Consider the following 19,495-nt stretch of genomic DNA (forward strand, 5'->3'; position numbering starts at 1 on the left):
TTTGAAGTATGTAGATAACAATGAAATTTGTAAAAAATGTTTAAACACATTAAAAAACATATTTCGTTAGTTTCATGTTTACTTAAAAAAGTTGAGTAACAAACTTTTTAGTTTATAATTTTAACCAACACAACAATAAAATATAATTCATGAAGAAGATTTTTGGAAAATTTTAAATCAAAATATACAATAGGAAAAAAGGTATCTTACTTCATAGACAAGCGGCACACCCCAAAAAACGCTTATATCTCGAGATCCTGAACACGGTGTGGTGAATGGCTAATTTTTATCATACTTTATGATTTTGATATCAAAAATTCGTTTTTTGCTCTTCCTACGAATTTTTCATTTTTCGGTTGCGTCATTCTTCTTCTGAACCGGCGAATTTGTCCTCAAACAACTTCTTGGGCCGTTTCTATACAATGGAATCTCGATAAATCGGATTAATCGGTACCGCCGTTGATCCGGGTTATCGAAAATCCAGGTTAGCCGGACAATATGGTAAAAATTAATAAAATACGGTACTCTTAGAGATAAACTTAATTATAATTGCAAAAAGATGAAATACTTATGTCCAGTACATCTAAATTACGTACAGTTGTATACATTATTATTTATTTCTTGGTAAAAAAAACTCAGTCAAAGTGAAAACATTTTTATTTTATCTAATGAAAATCGATCCGGCTTAGCCGGACTTCCGGGTTATCGGAGGCCGACTTATCGCGGGTCCACTGTATATGCTTAGGGTTATAAGTTTTATAGTGGGGAGACAGGTCAAGCACAGATCAATAATAGCAGAGGAATGTTAAAATCATAATAAATTGTATGAATAAAAAATATATATAGATAGAAAAGTAAGCCTAACTTTTGTTTTTATTGTATCCCTATGAGCATTCGAGAATCAGGTCAAGTTTGGAGCGCTGTAAAACCTATATAAATAAATAGAATTAAACAACTTTATAGTGAAAATTGTTCGCTGAAAAACTCTCTACAAAATTGCTATCATGTTATTTTATTTTAAAATGAACTGAAAAAAAGTTATAACCTCCAAAAACTTGTTAAAAATTTTTTACATATTTTTGTTTATATCTTTTTTGTTGGTCACTTGACGATAAAAAGTAATAGAAACAAAATTGTACAAAATTTAATATGCCACATTTTATGTTTACTTAGATTTTCCGTAGGGTTGGTAGTTTACGAGATATAGCGAGAAACCCCTTTGCACCCCATTTCCAAGATGGCGGCCGGGGGACAAGGGTGGCGACCACAAAAACTTGAACTTAAGCTTCTACTGAGCCCCCCTACACGTTAAAGAAATAAAATTGACTCCTCTAACAAATGCAAGGTATGGCTTAAAAAATGTAACATTTTAATGGACTATAATTCATTAATTTTTATATAATAATAATATTAAAATAATATAATTAGTATAATAATAATTTTTTATAATAATCTGTATAGATATCTATAACTTAAAAAATCTGCTGAAAATTAAAAATTTAAGACAGCAAAAAATTGTTTTTATTTGTAGCAAATTTTAAGTTTTATTACCTTTTCATATTTAGCGAAATTTTTTGAACTCTTTCTTTATTTTCTTTATCTGAGTCCGACTTATTACCAGAATGAATGGGTGCCACTTCCATGATTTTTTCGGTTTGACCATCTTTTAGTTCTTCTTCGTCACTCTCTACAGAGCTGTCACTATTTATGGTTCCCTTTTTAATTTTGACGTGATCTGTAGTTAATGTAGATCTAAAATAAATAAATAGATGTTTATGTATGTTTTTTATCTTAATTAAATTGTTTTGTGGGGGTTTTTTAATATAAGAGGTTCAAAATAATTATGGAATAAATTCAGTTTTTCGAGAATAGGCCACTTTGAAGAAAAATCCCGAGATAGGTCGATTTTTATTTTTAAATTAGGATTTTTTGACATAGGTATATGCCATAATAGTGACGTCATCCGCGTGGTCGTGATGACGTAATCGATGAGTTTTTTTAAATGGGAATTGGGGTCGTGTCATAGCACATGTAAAAGGATATTAAATTCTTTATTTAGTAATATAAACATTAACATCCATATTTATACAGGGTGGCGAAAAAATAATTTTTTAATTAAATTAGTTGACGCAAAAAGAAGAATTTATGTAATTTATTTAACTTAATACACAATTGACTGTAGTCATAGAATATAAAAATTGCTTTTCGCTTAAATTAAATATCAAACAGCCACCCACCTGCCTCTTGGCAGTTTAAACACTTTTAATTTAAGCGAAAAGCAATGTTTATTTATCAAATAAACATTGCTAACTATTGCAATTGTAAAATGCATTTTGTGATGAATTTTGACAGCAGTAAAATGTATTTTGAGTTATATAAATTATACAAATTCTTTTTTTTTTTCGCCGATTAATTTAATTCAAAAATTATTTTTTTGGCCACCCTGTATAAATATTGATGTTAATATTTATATTACTGAATAGAGAATTGAGTAAAACATCATAATTTAAAAATAAAAGTCGACCTGTCTCGGGATTTTTCTTCAAAGCGGCCTAGTCTCGAAAAAAATAAATTTATTCCATAATTTTGAAGCTCTCGTACCTATATACACTAATATTGTCCGTCCGCTATAACTTTTCCCATGCGTCATTAATTTTCAAACAAATTAAATCAAAACATAAAGTGAAACGTACGCCGATGTGTGTAGTATATAGTATGCAGTATACACATCGACGTTCGTTTCACTTTATGTTTTGGCTTAATTTGTTTGAAAATGAATCGTGACCCATGGGAAAAGTTATAGCGGACGAACTATAGGTATATACACTGATGAGCGCGCTAATAACCGGAAAAATAACGCAAAAGATGGAAAACATATTAAGTTGTGAGATAAAAAGAAATGAAACTAGTGGAGGTGGGAGATTTAGCGATAAAAACATTGTATTTATTGTTTCCCACCTTTGGACGTATCAGAGGAGTATGTCAACTAAAACTGTCACTGTCATAGTGGCAGTTGCCAAACTCGCCCAATACGTCTAAAGGTGGGAAACAATAAGTATAATGTAAACTTATAGGATTTTATCGCTAAATCTTCCACCTCCACTAGTTTCATTTCTTTTTTTATTTTTATCTCACAACTTAATATGTTTTCCATCTTTTGCGTTATTCTGCCAGTTATTATCGCGATCATCACTGTATATGTGTGTATACACACATTTACAATGGCGGATAATAAGCGTATTTTTAAATAGTTTTTTTAAATAAATTCAGTTTTTTATTGGCGATTTAGCATATATCATATTAATGTCCAACATTGACCATTCATATGCAGAAATTATTAAAAACATTTTTATTACAACCGTTGATATTAATATAAATAGAAAATAAAATGGACCACTTTCATTTTTCAGTCAAACAACAGGGCTTTCGTACTGGAAGTTCGTGTACAAATACAATACTCGTCATTAAGCAAATTACTGAGAAGTCACTAGAGTATAATAGACCAGGATTTCTATGTCTGATCGAGTTGAAGAAAGCATTTGACAGAGTAAGACTCAATGATGTAATCCATCTTCTGTATAATGGAAGAAGTTCCCCTGTATATTGTTACACTTCTTGAAAATACTTTTATTAAACTCTAACAGACATAATTACAATACAACTCTTTAACACAATCTGACAACTTTTAACTTCAAATACTCAATTACAACTGAACTATAAAATGTCAAACACATATGTTTATATAGATTTCTGACGTTCTAGACGTCACCAGACGTTTCTGGGTTATTCCATGATATCCAGAACATTCTCGTACATGACTACTTCTTCTTTCACGTCGAGGGACTATTTCTATGTAGGATCAATCTACGGAACTGTCATAACACTGCTCCCTCCTTTATAGTTATTCGCCTCGAATAACTGGTCTATCAGGGTCTGCTTGAAGCCAACAAGGTGGGTCAGTTCCATGATATGGGGCTAATCTCTCAATATGAACTACCTAGGGTTTACTTCTAGCTGAAAACTGGATGCGGTAGACTAGATCATTTATTTTCTTTAAGACGGTGTACGGGTCTTCCCATTTTCGTTGAAGTTTCGGGCAAAGTCCTTTCTTGCGTGTGGGATTGTATAGCCATACTGGGTCACCTCTTTCGAAAGTTGTCCCAGTAGCTTGCACAACAAACCTGGACTTGGCTTTATCACTTTGAAGCTTCAAACTTTTACGAGCAAATTCGTGGACTTTTTCCAGTTTTTCTCTTAAGTTTTCTAGGTACGTCAGGGATGAAGGTTCTTCTTCGCAGGTAGGCAATTTTCCGAAAATAAGATCTTGAGGAAGCTTCATTTCTCTTCCGGTGATCATCATTGATGGAGAATAACCGGTTGCTTCATGTTCAGAACTTCTGTAGGCTAACAGAAATAGAGGTATTAGGGTATCCCAATCTTTTTGACTATCAGCAACAAACATTGAGAGGTATTGACAAATAGTTCTATTATGTCTTTCGATCATTCCGTCTGATTGTGGGTGGAGAGGCGTAGTTCGAGTTTTCTTAATACCCAAGATTTTCATTAATTCTTGCCATAATTCTGATTCAAAATTTCGTCCCTGATCAGAATGCAACTCTAAAGGAACTCCATGTCTTGATACGACGTGTGTTATGAATGCTTCTGCTACAGTCGTCGCTTCTTGATTAGGAAGGGGTGCAATTTCAGACCATTTTGAAAAATAATCCATTGCAACCATTAAGTACTTGTTACCCCTCTTTGTCGTTGGAAGTGGACCGAGAATATCCACTGCAAGTCGTTCAAAAGGCTCTCCGGAAAGATATTGTGCCATTTAACCACGACTTCTAGGTCTAGGGCCTTTTTTACCGTTACATAAGTCCCATTTCTTATACCATTCTTCTACATCTCGGCGACAATTGATCCAATAAAATCTGTCTTGAACTGTGGCCAGTGTTTTTTTACTCCAAAATGTCCTCAAGACAGGCTGCTATAAAGTTCTTGCAACACACTTTTAATGTGTGATTTTGGTATTACCACTTGTTGAACTATACGTACTCCATCGAGACTTTCCCACTTCCAATATCATAGACCATTCGAAACATGCAAAGATTCCCATTGAACCCAGTATGCCTTTATATTTCCACTGTATTTGGATATTTTCTGCCAAATAGGTCTTGCTCCATTTTTAACCCATTCTCGTATGACTCTTAAGTCATTATCTTTCTTTTGACTCTTCTTAATGCTTTCCAGGGAAGTCTGATCATTATCTTCTTCCTGTTTAACGGTGGTCATGCAGAGACTTACTTCTTCGGTTATACTGTCTCTTTCTTCAAGTGTTTTACAGTACTGGCATTGTCGTTCTAAACAGGGTCGCCTAGAAAGCATATCAGCATTGTTGTGGAGACGCCCTTTTCGATGTACTATGTCGAAGTTTTATTCTCTCTATCCATCGAGCCACTTGTCCTTCTGACTTTTTAAAATTCATTAACCACTGCAAAGCGCTATGGTCAGTTCTGATTGTAAAATTTGTGTTATAAAGGAAGGTATGAAAATGTTCCAGGGCTTTTATGATAGCTAGGAGTTCTTTTCTGGTAACACAATAATTCTTTTCTGCCTTTCCTATTGTTTTACTAAAATATGCAATAACTTCCAGTTCTTGTGATAATACGGAGCCAATACCATGCTGAGATGCATCACAATCCAACAGAAATTTTCCATTTTCTCGCGGATAGGCTAGGATAGTTGCTGTTGTAAGTCGTTTTTTAAATCTACGAAGGCATTTTGACAATCCGGTGTCCAGTCAAATGCAATGATATTTTCGGTTAGTTGATAAAGAGGCTTAGCGATGCGCCCAAAATCTTTAATAAATTTTTTATAATATGAACAGAGTCCAAGAAAACTTCTAATTTCTTTCTTATTTCCTGGTTTGGGCCAATCTTTAATAACTGAAATCTTCTCTGGATTAGTTTTAATTCCATCTGCTGAAACGATATGTCGTAGATAGTACGCTTCTCTTTGAAATAGTGAAGATTTCTTATAATTTAGCTTTAAGTTGGCATTTCGCAATCTGTCAAATACCTTGTTTAAGTTTTTTAGATGCTCATCAAAGGTTTGGGACATAATCATTATATCATCAAGATATACTAGACATGTTTTCCAAGCAAGTCCTCTTAAAACCATTTCCATCAGACGTTCAAACGTAGTTGGAGCATTACAAAAACCAAATCGTAGAACCTGAAACCTGTAGAGACCACGGCCAGTTGAAAAAGCTGTTTTGTCTCGATCGTCAGGATGTACCTCTACTTCCCAGTAGCCCCTTTTTAAGTCTGGTGTTGAAAACCATTTAGCACCTGATAAAGTGTTCAGTGTATCGTGTATCATCTATTCGTGGCAAAGGATAACTGTATTTTTGTGTAACCTGGTTTAATCTTCTGTAGTCTACGCAAAAGCGAGTAGATCCGTCTTTCTTAGTTACCAAGACTACTGGTGAACATCAGGGGGTCGAAGATTCTTCGATGATATCGGCATTTATCATGTCTTGTATTATGTTTTCAACTTCTTTTTGTCTAGCAAACTGTAATCTCCGTGGGGCTTGACGAATTGGTTTTGCATCTCCAGTATAAATTCTATGTTGAACTAGACTAGTACGCCCTGTAGATTTCTCGGATTCAAAGATGTCGTAGTTCTCATTAATAAATTTATTAACTTTTATTAATTCTTCAGTTGTTAAATGATCAACATTTTTAATCAGTTTCATGAGGATAGAGTCAAGTGGGTAACGTGAAGCTATATTCTTTTTCAAATATTTTTCACACTTGGTTATTTTTTCTACTGGCGTACATAATGCTATTTATTGTTCTTTCTTTAATTTAAAAAGCTTTTTGGACAAACTAGCAACCCTTACTGGAATCATCTCATCTACATTAACGAGGCACTTGGCTCTCAAGATTCCGTCATTAACAAGTTCGTCGCTTTCCACAACGCCGAAATGTAGACTTTCAGGTTTTTGACTCAGTCTTGCCATGACGATACTTTCAGAATTTTGAGGAATTTCTATATCCTCACTAACTACCACTCTTACTTGAGGTATCGATTCTTCCGTATTTAGGACAATTTCTTCATTTTCAATAAACAAAATTTTATTTTGAAGATCTATGATAAATTTGTTCTGGATAATATCCATCCCAAGGATGCATTCATCTTTAATATCGGCTACAAGAAATAGGTGTTTTATCCAGGTGTTGCCAATCTGTATGATGGCCGTTGCTTCTCCATGAATTGGAAGAGTTTGACCTGAAGCTGTTTCAAGAACTAAGTCTGCTTTAGTTGGCTGTAGTTTTCTCTTTAGAGGTCCTTTGCGAGTAAAAGATCTTGTTGCACCGGTATCAATAAGAAAGGTACATTTTTGATTGTCAACGTAGCCCTTAAGTACTAAATTCTGTTCGTTTTTGTTTAAAGTATAACTGCGAATTTGGGGGCTTTTATTAGATACAGCCGACGCCCGTCCCTTAGTGTCGACTTCTATTCATTGCCCTGGCTATTGTTCGGATATCTGTGGTCAGTTGAGGGTCATCGATTTCTTAGATACCTGTCTCTACTAGTATGTCTAGTAGGACTATGTGACGGACTTCTAGATGTCGATCTAGGCGACCTTCTGACCTCATTCTTGTATTCTTCTTTTCTTGCTTGGGTTCAACTTCTGCAATTGGATTGCAAATGTCCCATTCTTCTGCAGTTAAAACATCTCCTGTTTTCATTTCGAGGTTTTTGTTAAAGATTTTGTAGTAGGCTTAAAATTTGGGATAAAATAGGTTGTTGATTGTCTGAGATTGTAACTTCTTCATTTTCTCTACATCTTATTTCCTTTAATTTTGCGCGAGATCTGGAAATACTTTTCGCCGCTTCAAACTCCTGAGCTGAGATTAGTGCTCTATTTAGCGTATTTTGGTGTTGTAATCGGAGAGCCTGTTGCATTTCGATATCATGTAGTCCATCTATGAAAGCCTGTATACCGATTTCTTCCAGAAAATCTCTTGGTGCCTGAGGATATGCCAAATGTAATAATCTTTTAATATCGGCTTCAAATTCTTGCAGGCTCTCATTATGTTTTTGATACCGAACTTTCAGCTGACTTTGAAAAACCTGCTTTTGATGCTGCTGGCCATATCTTGTCTCCAAATCTTGTACAAGAGAGTCATAACTATTTAGGTGTACCCTGGGGAAGAAATTGCAGGACGGTTGCTGCGATAAGTTTCCCATGCTGTTTAACCATCGAATGTGGGTGGTTTTAAAATTTTGTGATTTCTCATTGTATCAGGGACTGAGGAAGACGATGAAGCTGTTTGCTCTGGTTCTACATGAGTAACGGAAACAATATTAGACAAAGAAGCATGGGTATTAATCTTTTTTTCTAATTCTATTTGTCTTTCTAAATTAAATTTCAAATCGTTTTGTTCTTGTTTCATTTTATTATCTAAATCGTCTTGTTGCTGTACTAGTCTATGGTCTAAATAATTTTGTTGTTCGTATATTTTGTTTGTTAAATTAGTTTTTAATTCGTTTTGTTGTTCTACTAGTTTATTTTCTAAATGGTTTTGTTGTTCCTCTAATCTATCTACTCTACTAGTAATTTGACTTACCTCTAAAGTAAAGTTTTCGTTAAGTTGAGATAAACTACTTATGATTTCTACCTCTACTTTTCTACGCCTCTCCTCCTCTTCTTGTCTAAGCTTTTTATCTTCCTCTCTCTCTTCTTGCCTACGTTTCTCTTCATTTTCTTTCTCTTCTAACCTACGTTTCTCTTCATTTTCTTCCTCTTTTTGCCTACGTTTCTGTAGTAAAAATGCCTTTTACAAAATTAGGCTTTTATTCACATAAAACTTGACAGTAGAATTAATTTGAATGACAAAACAATTAATCAATAAAATAAACAATGACAAAAGAATACTAAATTATACTAAATTCACCCGACCCTATTTTTGAATAAAATCTTGTAGTCCTGTCGCCAGGGGGGGTACAACGGCCTCGTTAATTCAGATGGACTTACCCAAGTTTTTTTTATGTATTTTGACCCGTAGAACACGAATTTTTTGGGTAACAGTTGATCCGGATGTCGATAAGATTGTTATAGACCAAGAACTTGAGGAATCAAATAACAGCGATTTTTGGCAAAACAAAACAATATTTTGTATTTTTTGGGTCATTTTAAGCAAAAAATATTTCTACAAGTTTTTTAGTAGGATGCACAGTTTTCGAGATAAACGCGGTTGAACTTTCAAAAAATCGAAAAACTGCAATTTTTAAACCCGAATAACTTTTGATTAAAAAATAAAATAGCAATTCTGCTTAGCGCCTTTGAAAGTTCAAGTCAAATTATGTCGGTTTTGATTATTTGCATTGCTAAAAATTTATTGTGTTATTGTTAAACAAAGCTACAAACAACTAGTGCGTGAGTGATGTTTCTATGATTTCTCATTTAAAATCGAACGAGTAGGTAGAATAGGTACTAGTGCAATCAAGACTATTTCTACGTTACATGCGTTAAAACACATGTAAAAGCACGGGAAACCCTACGTGTTTATAGCTTTGTTAAACAATAAAAAAATAAATTTTTACCAATGGAAATAATCAAAACCGATATAATTTGACTTAAACTTTTAAATGCGGTAAGCAGACTTGCTATTTTATTTTTTAATCAAAAGTTATTCGGGTTCAAAAATTGCAATTTTTCGATTTTTTTAAAGTTCAACCGCGTTTATCTCGAAAACTGTGCATCCTACGAAAAAACTTGTAGAAATATTTTTTACTTAAAATGGCCCAAAAAATACAAAATAGTGTTTTGTTTTGCCAAAAATCGCTGTTATTTGATTCCTCAAGTTCTTGGTCTATAACAATCTTATCGACATCCGGATCAACTGTTACCCAAAAAATTCGTGTTCTACGGGTCAAAATACATAAAAAAAACTTGAGTAAGTCCATCTGAATTAACGAGGCCGTTGTACCCCCCCTGGCGACAGGACTATTGCAAATATCTTGGTGTATTTTTAGTTCTAGCTGATTTGCGGCTAGACTGAAAATCTGAATTTTCCAATCTTGGTTCATGATTATCATCAGGTACTTGATTCGGTTCTTGAATAGATACATTTTCTATGTCCTCTGGTATTGATTCAGTAGTGGAATTCTCTAGTGTATTATTTGAACTTTCATTTTCATCTTCATCTTGATTCAATAATTTCAGGTCACCTCTAGGAGCTAAATGCTTCGTTGAAACTGTACTTTTCTTTCCGTTTGGATACTGTATTAGGGCGTAATCTGAATTGGCTTCTAAAAGATCAACCTCTTCAACTAAAGGATCAAACTTAATTTTTCGTACAAATTTTCTTAGTAATACTTTGTCTGAATCTTTAAGCCATGATGGAATAGAAGTTCCGCTAGTTGATCTTCGCTGATACGTAAACAAACGTTCATGAGGTGTACAATTGGTTGCTGTACACAGTAAACTTCTTATAGAGTGCAGAGCCTCTGGTAGAACAGTCTCCCATTTAGTGATGTCTAAATTTCTGGTTTTCAATGCTAGATTCACTGCTTTCCATATAACTCCATTGTATCTTTCGACTTGACCATTTCCTCCAGGGTTATATGGTGTTGTTCTACTTGAAGATATTCCTTTAGAGTGTAGATAATTAACAAATTCTTGTGAATTAAAGCTAGTTCCCCTGTCAGAATGTATATATGCCGGCATTCCATATAAACAAAACAGTTGATTCAAACATTCAATTACTGTCTGACTAGATGTATCTGAGCATGGAAAAGCCCATGGAAATCTTGAAAATTCGTCAATGATTGTAAGCATATAAGAATTTCTAGAAGAACTGGGTATTGGACCTTTAAAGTCAATGTTCAATCTTTCGAACGGAGCTGTTGATTTAATTAAATGTGTATCATCTTCTTTCTTATAAAATCTGGGTTTGATTTCTGCACAGATTGGACAAGACGTAATTACGTGTTTAATTTCATCTAAAGAATAAGGTAAATTTCAAATTTTTACAAAATGGTGCATACGAGTAATCCCAGGATGCGATAAATCTGAATGTAATTGATATAACTTGCTTGTATTATTTATATTATTGCATATTCTTGATAGTGCAACAGCTGCATCATTAGCCTTTCCTGGACGATAGATAATATCATATTTAAAACAAGAAAGCTCCAAACGCCAACGCAAAATTTTTTCATTTTTGATTTTACTTGTTAGTATGGTTTAGTTAGACCCAAACCCAGACATCCAAAGTGAAAGTTATCCTCCAACACCAAATTGTTCTATATGGTCCACATAATGTTCAGAAGAAAGTCACACCATTTTGAGCGTCGGGTTTGGGGGTGGGGGAGAGGGGGGAGAAATCTGCAAATTCGTAGTTTTTTACGTTTTTCGTCAATATTTCTAAAACTAAGCTGTTTAGCATGAACAACCCTTTACACAAAATTGTTCTACATTAAATTTGAAATAAAAAAGGCCCATGCATAACCCATCTAAAATGAACGGTTCCAAAGTTACGGAGGTAGTATAGTATAATTGGTCCAAAAAAGGCCTAACCCAGACTTCCAAAGTAAAAGTTTTCCTTCAACACCAAATTGTTCTATATGGTCCACATATTGTTCAGTAAACAGTTACACCATTTTGAGCGTCCGGTTTGGGGGGGAGATGGGGGAGAAGTCGGTAAATTAGTAGTTTTTTTACGTTTTTCGTCAATATTTCTAAAACTATGCTTTAGCGTAAGGAATGTTCTATAGAGAAATGTTCTACATAAAATTTAAAACAAAAAAGGTTTTATACATAATTGTTATAAAATCAACGGTTCCAGAGTTACGGAGGGTGCAAAAGTGGAGGTTTTCGATACTTTTTATTTTTACCGATTTCTCCCCCCTCTCCCCCCAAAACCCGACGCTCAAAATGGTGTGACTTTTTTCTGAACATTATGTGGACCATATAGAACAATTTGGTGCTGAAGGATAACTTTCACTTTGGATGTCTGGGTTTTTGGTATAGTTATATCATAAATATTACCCAAAAAATATAAAAAGTGTCGAAAACCTCGACATTTCACCCTCCGTAACTCTGGAACCGTTGATTTTTTAACAATTATGTATAGAACATTTTTTGTTTTGAATTTCATGTAGATAATTTTTGTGTATAACATTGTTTAAGCTAAAGCATAGTTATAGAAATATTGACGAAAAATTAAAAAAAACTACTAATTTACCGGCTTCTCTCCCATCTCCCCCCCCCAAACCGGACTCTCAAAATATTGTAACTTTTTACTGAACCATATGTGGACCATATAGAACATTTTGGTGTTAAAGGAAAACTTTTACTTTGGATATTTGGGTTAGGCCTTTTTTTGGACAAGTTATACTATACTACCTCTGTAACTTTGGAACCATTCATTTTAAAAAGATTATGCATAGGGCCTTTTTTATTTAAAATTTAATGTAGAACAATTTTGTATGGAAGGTTGTTCATGCTAAACCGCATAGTTTTAGAAATATTGGCGACAAACGTAAAAAACTACGAATTTACCGATTTCTCCCCCCTCTCCCCCCCAAACCCGACGCTCAAAATGGTGTGACTTTTTTCTGGACATTGTGTGGACCATATAGAACAATTTGGTGTTGAAGGATAACTGTCACTTTGGATGTCTGGGTTATGCCATCTTTTGGATCAACTATACTATACTATGTATGGTTTGTATTAAACATGAACGAAACTGATTTTTGATCTGTGATTAGTTTGAATTGTCTTCCTAAAAGATAGTGTCTCCATTTTTCAATGCTTCAACGCAAGCATATGCTTCTTTTTCAATTGCAGAATGTTTTCGTTCAGAATCTGTAAGGGTACGTGAGAAAAAAGCAACGGGTCTTCCAGATTGACTCAGAGTGGCAGCAATAGCAAATTCAGCAGCATTAGTTTCAACAATGAGAATTTCTTTTTCATCAATTGTCCATAGAGCTATATCAGTTCTCAATTCCTCAAAAGCAAATACCAAGTCTGGACCTAATGGAAATTTCTTGCAATCTATAAGACCTCTAATTTTTGCTGAAAAATTATTAACCCATTTTGAGTAATGCGAAAACATTCCAAGTGCCCTCTGAAGACTTTTAGAATCATTCGGAACTGGTAAATTTAGTAGAGACTTCAATCTGTCTGGATCAGGTTTCATTGTAGAGTTTTCTATTGTATATCCCAAAATATTTATAATTTTTTGATTGTAGTGACAATTATTTTGATTTAAAGTTAACCCATAAATTTAACTTCTAAGCTTTTATGTTGTTTCATAATATCTTGACCCAAAATCACATCTGTACAAAGATTGGATAAAACTAAAACTTCTGTTTGATCATATTTTTCTTTATCAATCTGAATGTTTATTAAAGAATAGCCTTGAATATTAGCTGAGAATGACATAGATGCCATAGAAACTTGGACCCCTTGTATTGGAAAAATTTTAAGCTTATTTTCAATAGCGAATTCATGATCTAAAAAAGTGTCTGAGCTTCCAGTGTCTATTAAAGCGTTGGCATCAGTTTGGTTAACTGTTACTTTGGCTATACATTTTGAAAGCGATTGAGGTTTTTCCATTGAAGAAGCGATTACCATTGTAGATGCATAAGTTGATCTCGTTTGACTTTTCTTTGATTGCATGCACATTTTAAACCAGTGTCCAATTTTATGACAGTTTTGGCAAATCGCAGCCCTTGCTGGACATACAGATCGAGGATGTCTTGGATGTCCACAAAAATAACAAGTCTGACCAGGTTTTGTTTGAACAGAAGCTAAAGTAGTTTGTTCTGAATTTGGATGACTACAAGATGCTATATTATTTAATGATGCATTATATGTATCAGATTGTTTTTGAGAATCTTCTAAAGATCTAGATTTAGATAATGCTTCGTCCAAAGATAAAGAACTAAACTCTAGTAATCTTTGACGTATATTAGATTGAACGAGACCATTAATAAAAGCATCACGAATATAGTCATTTTTATTTTCTTCTGAAGAAACTGCTTTAAAATTACAATTTTTAGCCAAAAGCTTTAACTGTTGTGCATACTGATCTATAGATTCGTTTATTTGTTGTTTTCTTATAGCTAGAATATGTCTTGCGTAAATCTCATTTGTAGGTTTAATATACAATTCTTCCAAAATTTTGATAGCAGAAATGTATGTTTTTGCTTCGCTTATGTAATCATATACTGAATGTGAGACAAAATTGATTAAAAGCTTGTACTTGTCTTTATCTTCTAGCGATTTTTCTGTAGATTTATTGCTTTCCAAAAAATTCTTAAATGTTTCGTACCAGTGTTTAAATTCTTTGGCGGCAGTTTGGGAATTTGGATCAGCCTCTAGTTTATCAGGTCTAAAGTACTTCTCCATTGTATATTTGGTATATTTATGTGAATAAAATTGTAGTAAAAATGCCTTTTACAAAATTAGGCTTTTATTCACATAAAACTTGACAGTAGAATTAATTTGAATGACAAAAAAATTAATCAATAAAATAAACAATGACAAAAGAATACTAAATTATACTACAGTTTCTCTTCATTTTCTTTCTCTTCTTGCCTACGTTTCTCTTCATTTTCTTTCTCTTCTTGCCTACGTTTCCCTTTCAACTTTTCCATTTTTAAAAACCATGCTGGAGGTGCGGATGTACCCATTTCTTTCTCAACTTTAGATGATCTTGTAATTACCATAAACAAGTATCAATATCTTCTTCAATATCTTTTGAATCCCACCGCTGTCACCAAATGTTACACTTCTTGAAAATACTTTTGTTCAACTCCAACAGAAATAATTACAATACAACTCTTTAACATAATCTGACAACTTTTAACTTCAAATACTCAATTACAACTCAACTATAAAATGTCAAACACATATGTTTATATATATTTCTGACGTTCTAGACGTCACCAGACATTTCTGGGTTATTCCATGAAATCCAGAACATTCTCGTACGTGACTACTACTTCTTTCACGTCGAGGGACTCTTTCTATGTAGGATCAATCTACGGAACTGTCATAACAATATCATAAAACAGGTAAATAGGGAGAAGTGTATTTTTGAAGTGTGTAAAATAGAAAGAGAGATGGATCCCATGTACGATATAAAATACTTCTATTTCTTATGCAGCTTTTTTATTTGATGGAAAAAAACTTGTCTGACTGTTGAAAAAACGCTCAACTTTGCTGTTGTTTTTGAGGTCGGAAATGTTAAAACATCTATTACAAACACAAAGGACTTCCACACAAAAAATTACATTACATATAACGAATATTTGATCATGGTAAGGTCAAGAAACCTTACCATCTGAAGTCTACGGTGTCAGCATGCAGAATAGCACAGAATTTCAGTCTTTACATTTTTAATATCATAAAAACTATTGAAAACGTCTACCAGGGGTGGGATTTGCACCCCTCCCTGACCCTGAAAATGACTGAAATTTACAAAAAATACATCAAATCATTACATCATATAAATTGTATTGTATATATAATGCTTGCCCCCTCTCCAATCAAAATTTCAAATGACGCACTGACATCTACCAAAACAACAAAATGGAAATCAGAATAGATGGAAAACTTACAGAACCTGTAGACAAAGACAGCGGAATAAGACAGGGGGACTTATTAAGCCCTATGCTCTTCAATTTTATCATGGATGAAAAATAGACTGACAGGATGCCTTAATAACTCCATAACTGGTAGATGCCTTAATGTATATGGCGAAACCGACATGATATATTAACACTGAAATGGAGTCAAGAATTTATAAAGCCAGTGTAAGATCAATGACATATTATACATTAGAAACAACACCCGATACAGCCACAACACAAAGACTACTAGAAACGGCAAAAATGAGAGTACTGAGAAGAATCACAGGAATACGCTGAGAGATCGAAAGAGGAGTGAAGACAATAGAAGAATATGTAACGTAGAGTGTATAAGCGAATGGACACTAAATAGAAAAAAATAGAATAACCACATAAGCAGAATGGGGGAGACACGTGTAATCAAAATAGCAAGCGATAAATCACCAATCGGTAGAAGTATCGGCCGACCGGGCAAAAGATGGAGTGACAATCTTCAATAGAGGTATCAATCCGCCAATGAACAAGCAGAATTGCTTATAAAGAGGAAGAAGAGAAGAATAATTTGATTTTGTATTTGTTAAAGTTTAAAAAAACCCTTTCTGTTTTTTTATTAGTATCGGTTTCATTTCGTGAAATCTTTGATCTCAAATAATATTACTACCGGTGATAATCAAGAGTTTACCGAAACCCTGGCAAAACACATCGATACAAAATTTAAAAGCAAAATAATTCTTGACTTGAACCATTGGTCAACATCCTTTCCCCAAGTTATTTCAAAACAGAAAACAATATTGCATATTTGAATTCGCCATACGCCATTTGCCAAGTATTTAAATTTAAAATAAATGTAAATCCTATTTTTGGATAGGGAAAAAGGATTGATTTGGCGACCGTCATCGCGACCGTCATCACTTTGGCGAAATAAATTTTGTACGTATATATATTTTTGAAGTAAAAACTTCTTTAGGGATGTTGTGCTATTTTTGGATAGGGGAAAAAGCATTGAATTCGCGACCGTCATCGCAACCGTCGTCGCTTATGTTATATATTATGTTCATGTATATATAAATTGTGTAGAGGTATTTAAATTTAAAATAAATGTAAAATTTATTTTAGGATGGGGAAAAAGTATTGAATTAGCGACCGTCATCGCGACCGTCATTGCTTCCACGAAATAAATTTTTGAAGTAAACACTTCTTTAGGGACATTGTGCACTTTTTAGATGGGAAAGAAGTATTGAATTAGTGACAGTCATTATTTCGATGAAATAATGTTTTTAAGCGAAAACTTTCTTAGGGACGTTTTGCCATTTTTAAATTGGGAGAAAGTGTTGAATTAGCGACCGTCATCGCTTCGGCGAAATAAATTTTTGAAGTGAAAACTTCTGTAGGAACGTTGTGCACTTTTTAGATGGGGAAAAAGTATTGAATTAGCGACCGTCATCCCGACCGAGATTTCTTCGACGAAATACATTTTTGAAGTGAAAACTTCTGTAGAAACCTTGTGCACTTTTTAGATGGGTAAAAAGTATTGAATTAGCGACCGTCATCCCGACCGTCATTGCTTCGACGAAATACATTTTTGAAGTGAATACTGCTTTAGGGACGTTTTGCACTTTTTCGATGGTGAAAAAGTATTAAATTAGCGACCGTCATTGCTTTAACGAATTAAATTTTTGAAGTGAAAACTTCTTTAGAGACGTCGTGCTCTTTTAAGATGGAGAAAAATAATTGAATTAGCGACCGTCCTCGCGACCGTCATTGCTTCGACGAAATAAATTTTTGAAGTGAAAACTTCTTTAGGAACGTTGTGCCCTTTTTAGATGGGTAAAAAGTATTGAATTAGAGACCGTCATCGCGACCGTCATTGCTTCGACGAACCAATTTTTGAAGTGAAAACTTCTTTAGTGCTCTCTTTAGATGGAGAAAAAATATTGAATTAGCGACCGTCATTGCTTCCACGAAATAAATTTGTGAAGTGAAAACTTTTTTAGGGACGTTTTGCTCTTTTTAGATAGGGAAAAGTATGGTGTTTGCGACCGTCATCACTTTGCCAGATTAAATTTCGTACGTATATGTATTATGTATATGTATACATAAATAGCATAGAACGTACGCAAAGCGGATATAATATAGGTATAGCACTTCTTTTTGGATGGGGAAAAAGCATTGAGCTCGTAATTTAGATACTATAAGAAGTTTTCACTTCTGTCGGCACTTCCATGAGTGGTTTAATTTTTTTTTACGAAAATATATTCAAAAGAAAAGCAAGAAAAAATACGAAAGAAAGCAATTTTGTTTTTTGCCCCATAACTCTTTTCCACAGGGATATAGGTATAAGTATTGCTTCGGCGAAAAACAATTTCCATCCTTCCTCTTTAAAATGGAGTTTCGTAAAAGTCTCTATGATTTATAGTTTCCGAAAGAGGATTTTTCAAAGTTCGCCGCTTACAGCATTTTTGGGCCATTTTCCCATTATTTCGCAAATATTGTTGTGTAACTTTTTTCTACGCGTTTATAGGTATATGAAATGGTACATGTAGTAGAAAGAGAAGTCAATTACCTTTAAGGTGGTCTATTGTATAAGGTTATACAGCTCTTTTTAAGCAAGTTATGGTTTTTCAAGGTTTTATACCTTTAATGATTTTTGATATTTTTAATGACTATTTTTTAAATTTCTCATTATGACTTTTTTCTTGTATTCTTAGGTATAGGTATACATTGCGAAATAAAAAACAGCTTATTTTTTTACTTTTAAATGGTGGATTGCTAAAAATTATATGACTATTTATAAAAAAGATATCCGTAGGATATCCAAAGGTATCCGTAATTATTTGAGAAAAATTTTATTTTTTTTTTATTTTTTTTCAATTAGAAGAATACAATTGCATATAACTTTTCTTAATAACACTTTTCGATATTGTGAAACATAGAAGTACTTTACTCTTGAGCGAAATTCATATTTTTAACATACCTCGTACACTATTGATAAAATTTTATATCTGATGATAAGAATTTTTTTCATAAAGTTAATAATAAAAAGTTTTCCATATGGTTCCAACTTAGTGAGACCTATTGCATGTATATATGTCACATTTTTAAAAAGTATATCTTGTTTAAAATATCCTAGAATTTTTTACAATACACCATTTTAAAGTAAAGAAAATAAGCTTTATTTTTTATTGTACAGTGTATATACCTAAATATACAATAAAAAAAGTTATGATGAGAAATTTAAAAATAATCGTAAAATATGCCAAAAATCATTAAAAAATTGACTTATTTTCCTATTAAATGTAACATTGCATTACCTAAAGCTACGTAAAAAAAAGTTATAGAACAATGTTTGAGAAGTAACAAGGGAAATGGGCCAAAATCGCTGTGAGTGGCGAACTTTGAAAAATCATATTTTGGAAACTATAAATCATAGAGACCTCTACCTAACGTTCTTTAAGGCCCAAACCAGACGGGCCAATCTGCAGCGCTACTCTGTGGATCCACAAAGTGGCTGACGATGATTTACCGTCGGTTGTTATGTAGCGTGGCCGTCGCACCCCAGACGAGCGAGTATAGCCGGTCACAGTCGCCGATCGTCACTGCTAGTGGCGTCCACTAGTGGCAAACCCAATTCAGACGGACCACTTTTGTAGCTGCCGCAGATATTTACGAGAATTTATAGGGTGAGTACCTAAAATGAATTTCGATTCGGAACGGTTTTTGATTGAAGTGCAAAACAGACCGAATATAATATGTGATACAAGAACCCGAGGGCATATTTATAGGGCATTAAAAGGAAAACCGTGGGACGTCATCTTTGAATTATTTGTTTCTGATTTTAAAG

General features: G+C 33.6%; 2 protein-coding genes across 3 annotated transcripts in view; one reads left to right on the forward strand and one right to left on the reverse strand.

Moving 5' to 3' along the window:
- LOC114333175 (uncharacterized) overlaps window positions 1–19,495 on the reverse strand; it is a 412,711-nt gene that overhangs the window by 86,129 nt on the left and 307,087 nt on the right. For both annotated transcript variants that reach the window (XM_050650379.1, XM_050650378.1), the window contains exon 10: window positions 1,552–1,752. In XM_050650379.1, the coding sequence (XP_050506336.1) occupies window positions 1,552–1,752 (201 nt within the window). The remainder of the gene's footprint in view (window positions 1–1,551; window positions 1,753–19,495) is intronic.
- Window positions 1–19,495, forward strand: part of LOC114333172 (paxillin-B) — a 289,103-nt gene that overhangs the window by 72,217 nt on the left and 197,391 nt on the right. The window lies entirely within an intron of this gene.

Source organism: Diabrotica virgifera, chromosome 5 (assembly GCF_917563875.1).
Source record: "Diabrotica virgifera virgifera chromosome 5, PGI_DIABVI_V3a".
Taxonomy (NCBI): Eukaryota; Metazoa; Arthropoda; class Insecta; order Coleoptera; family Chrysomelidae; genus Diabrotica; species Diabrotica virgifera.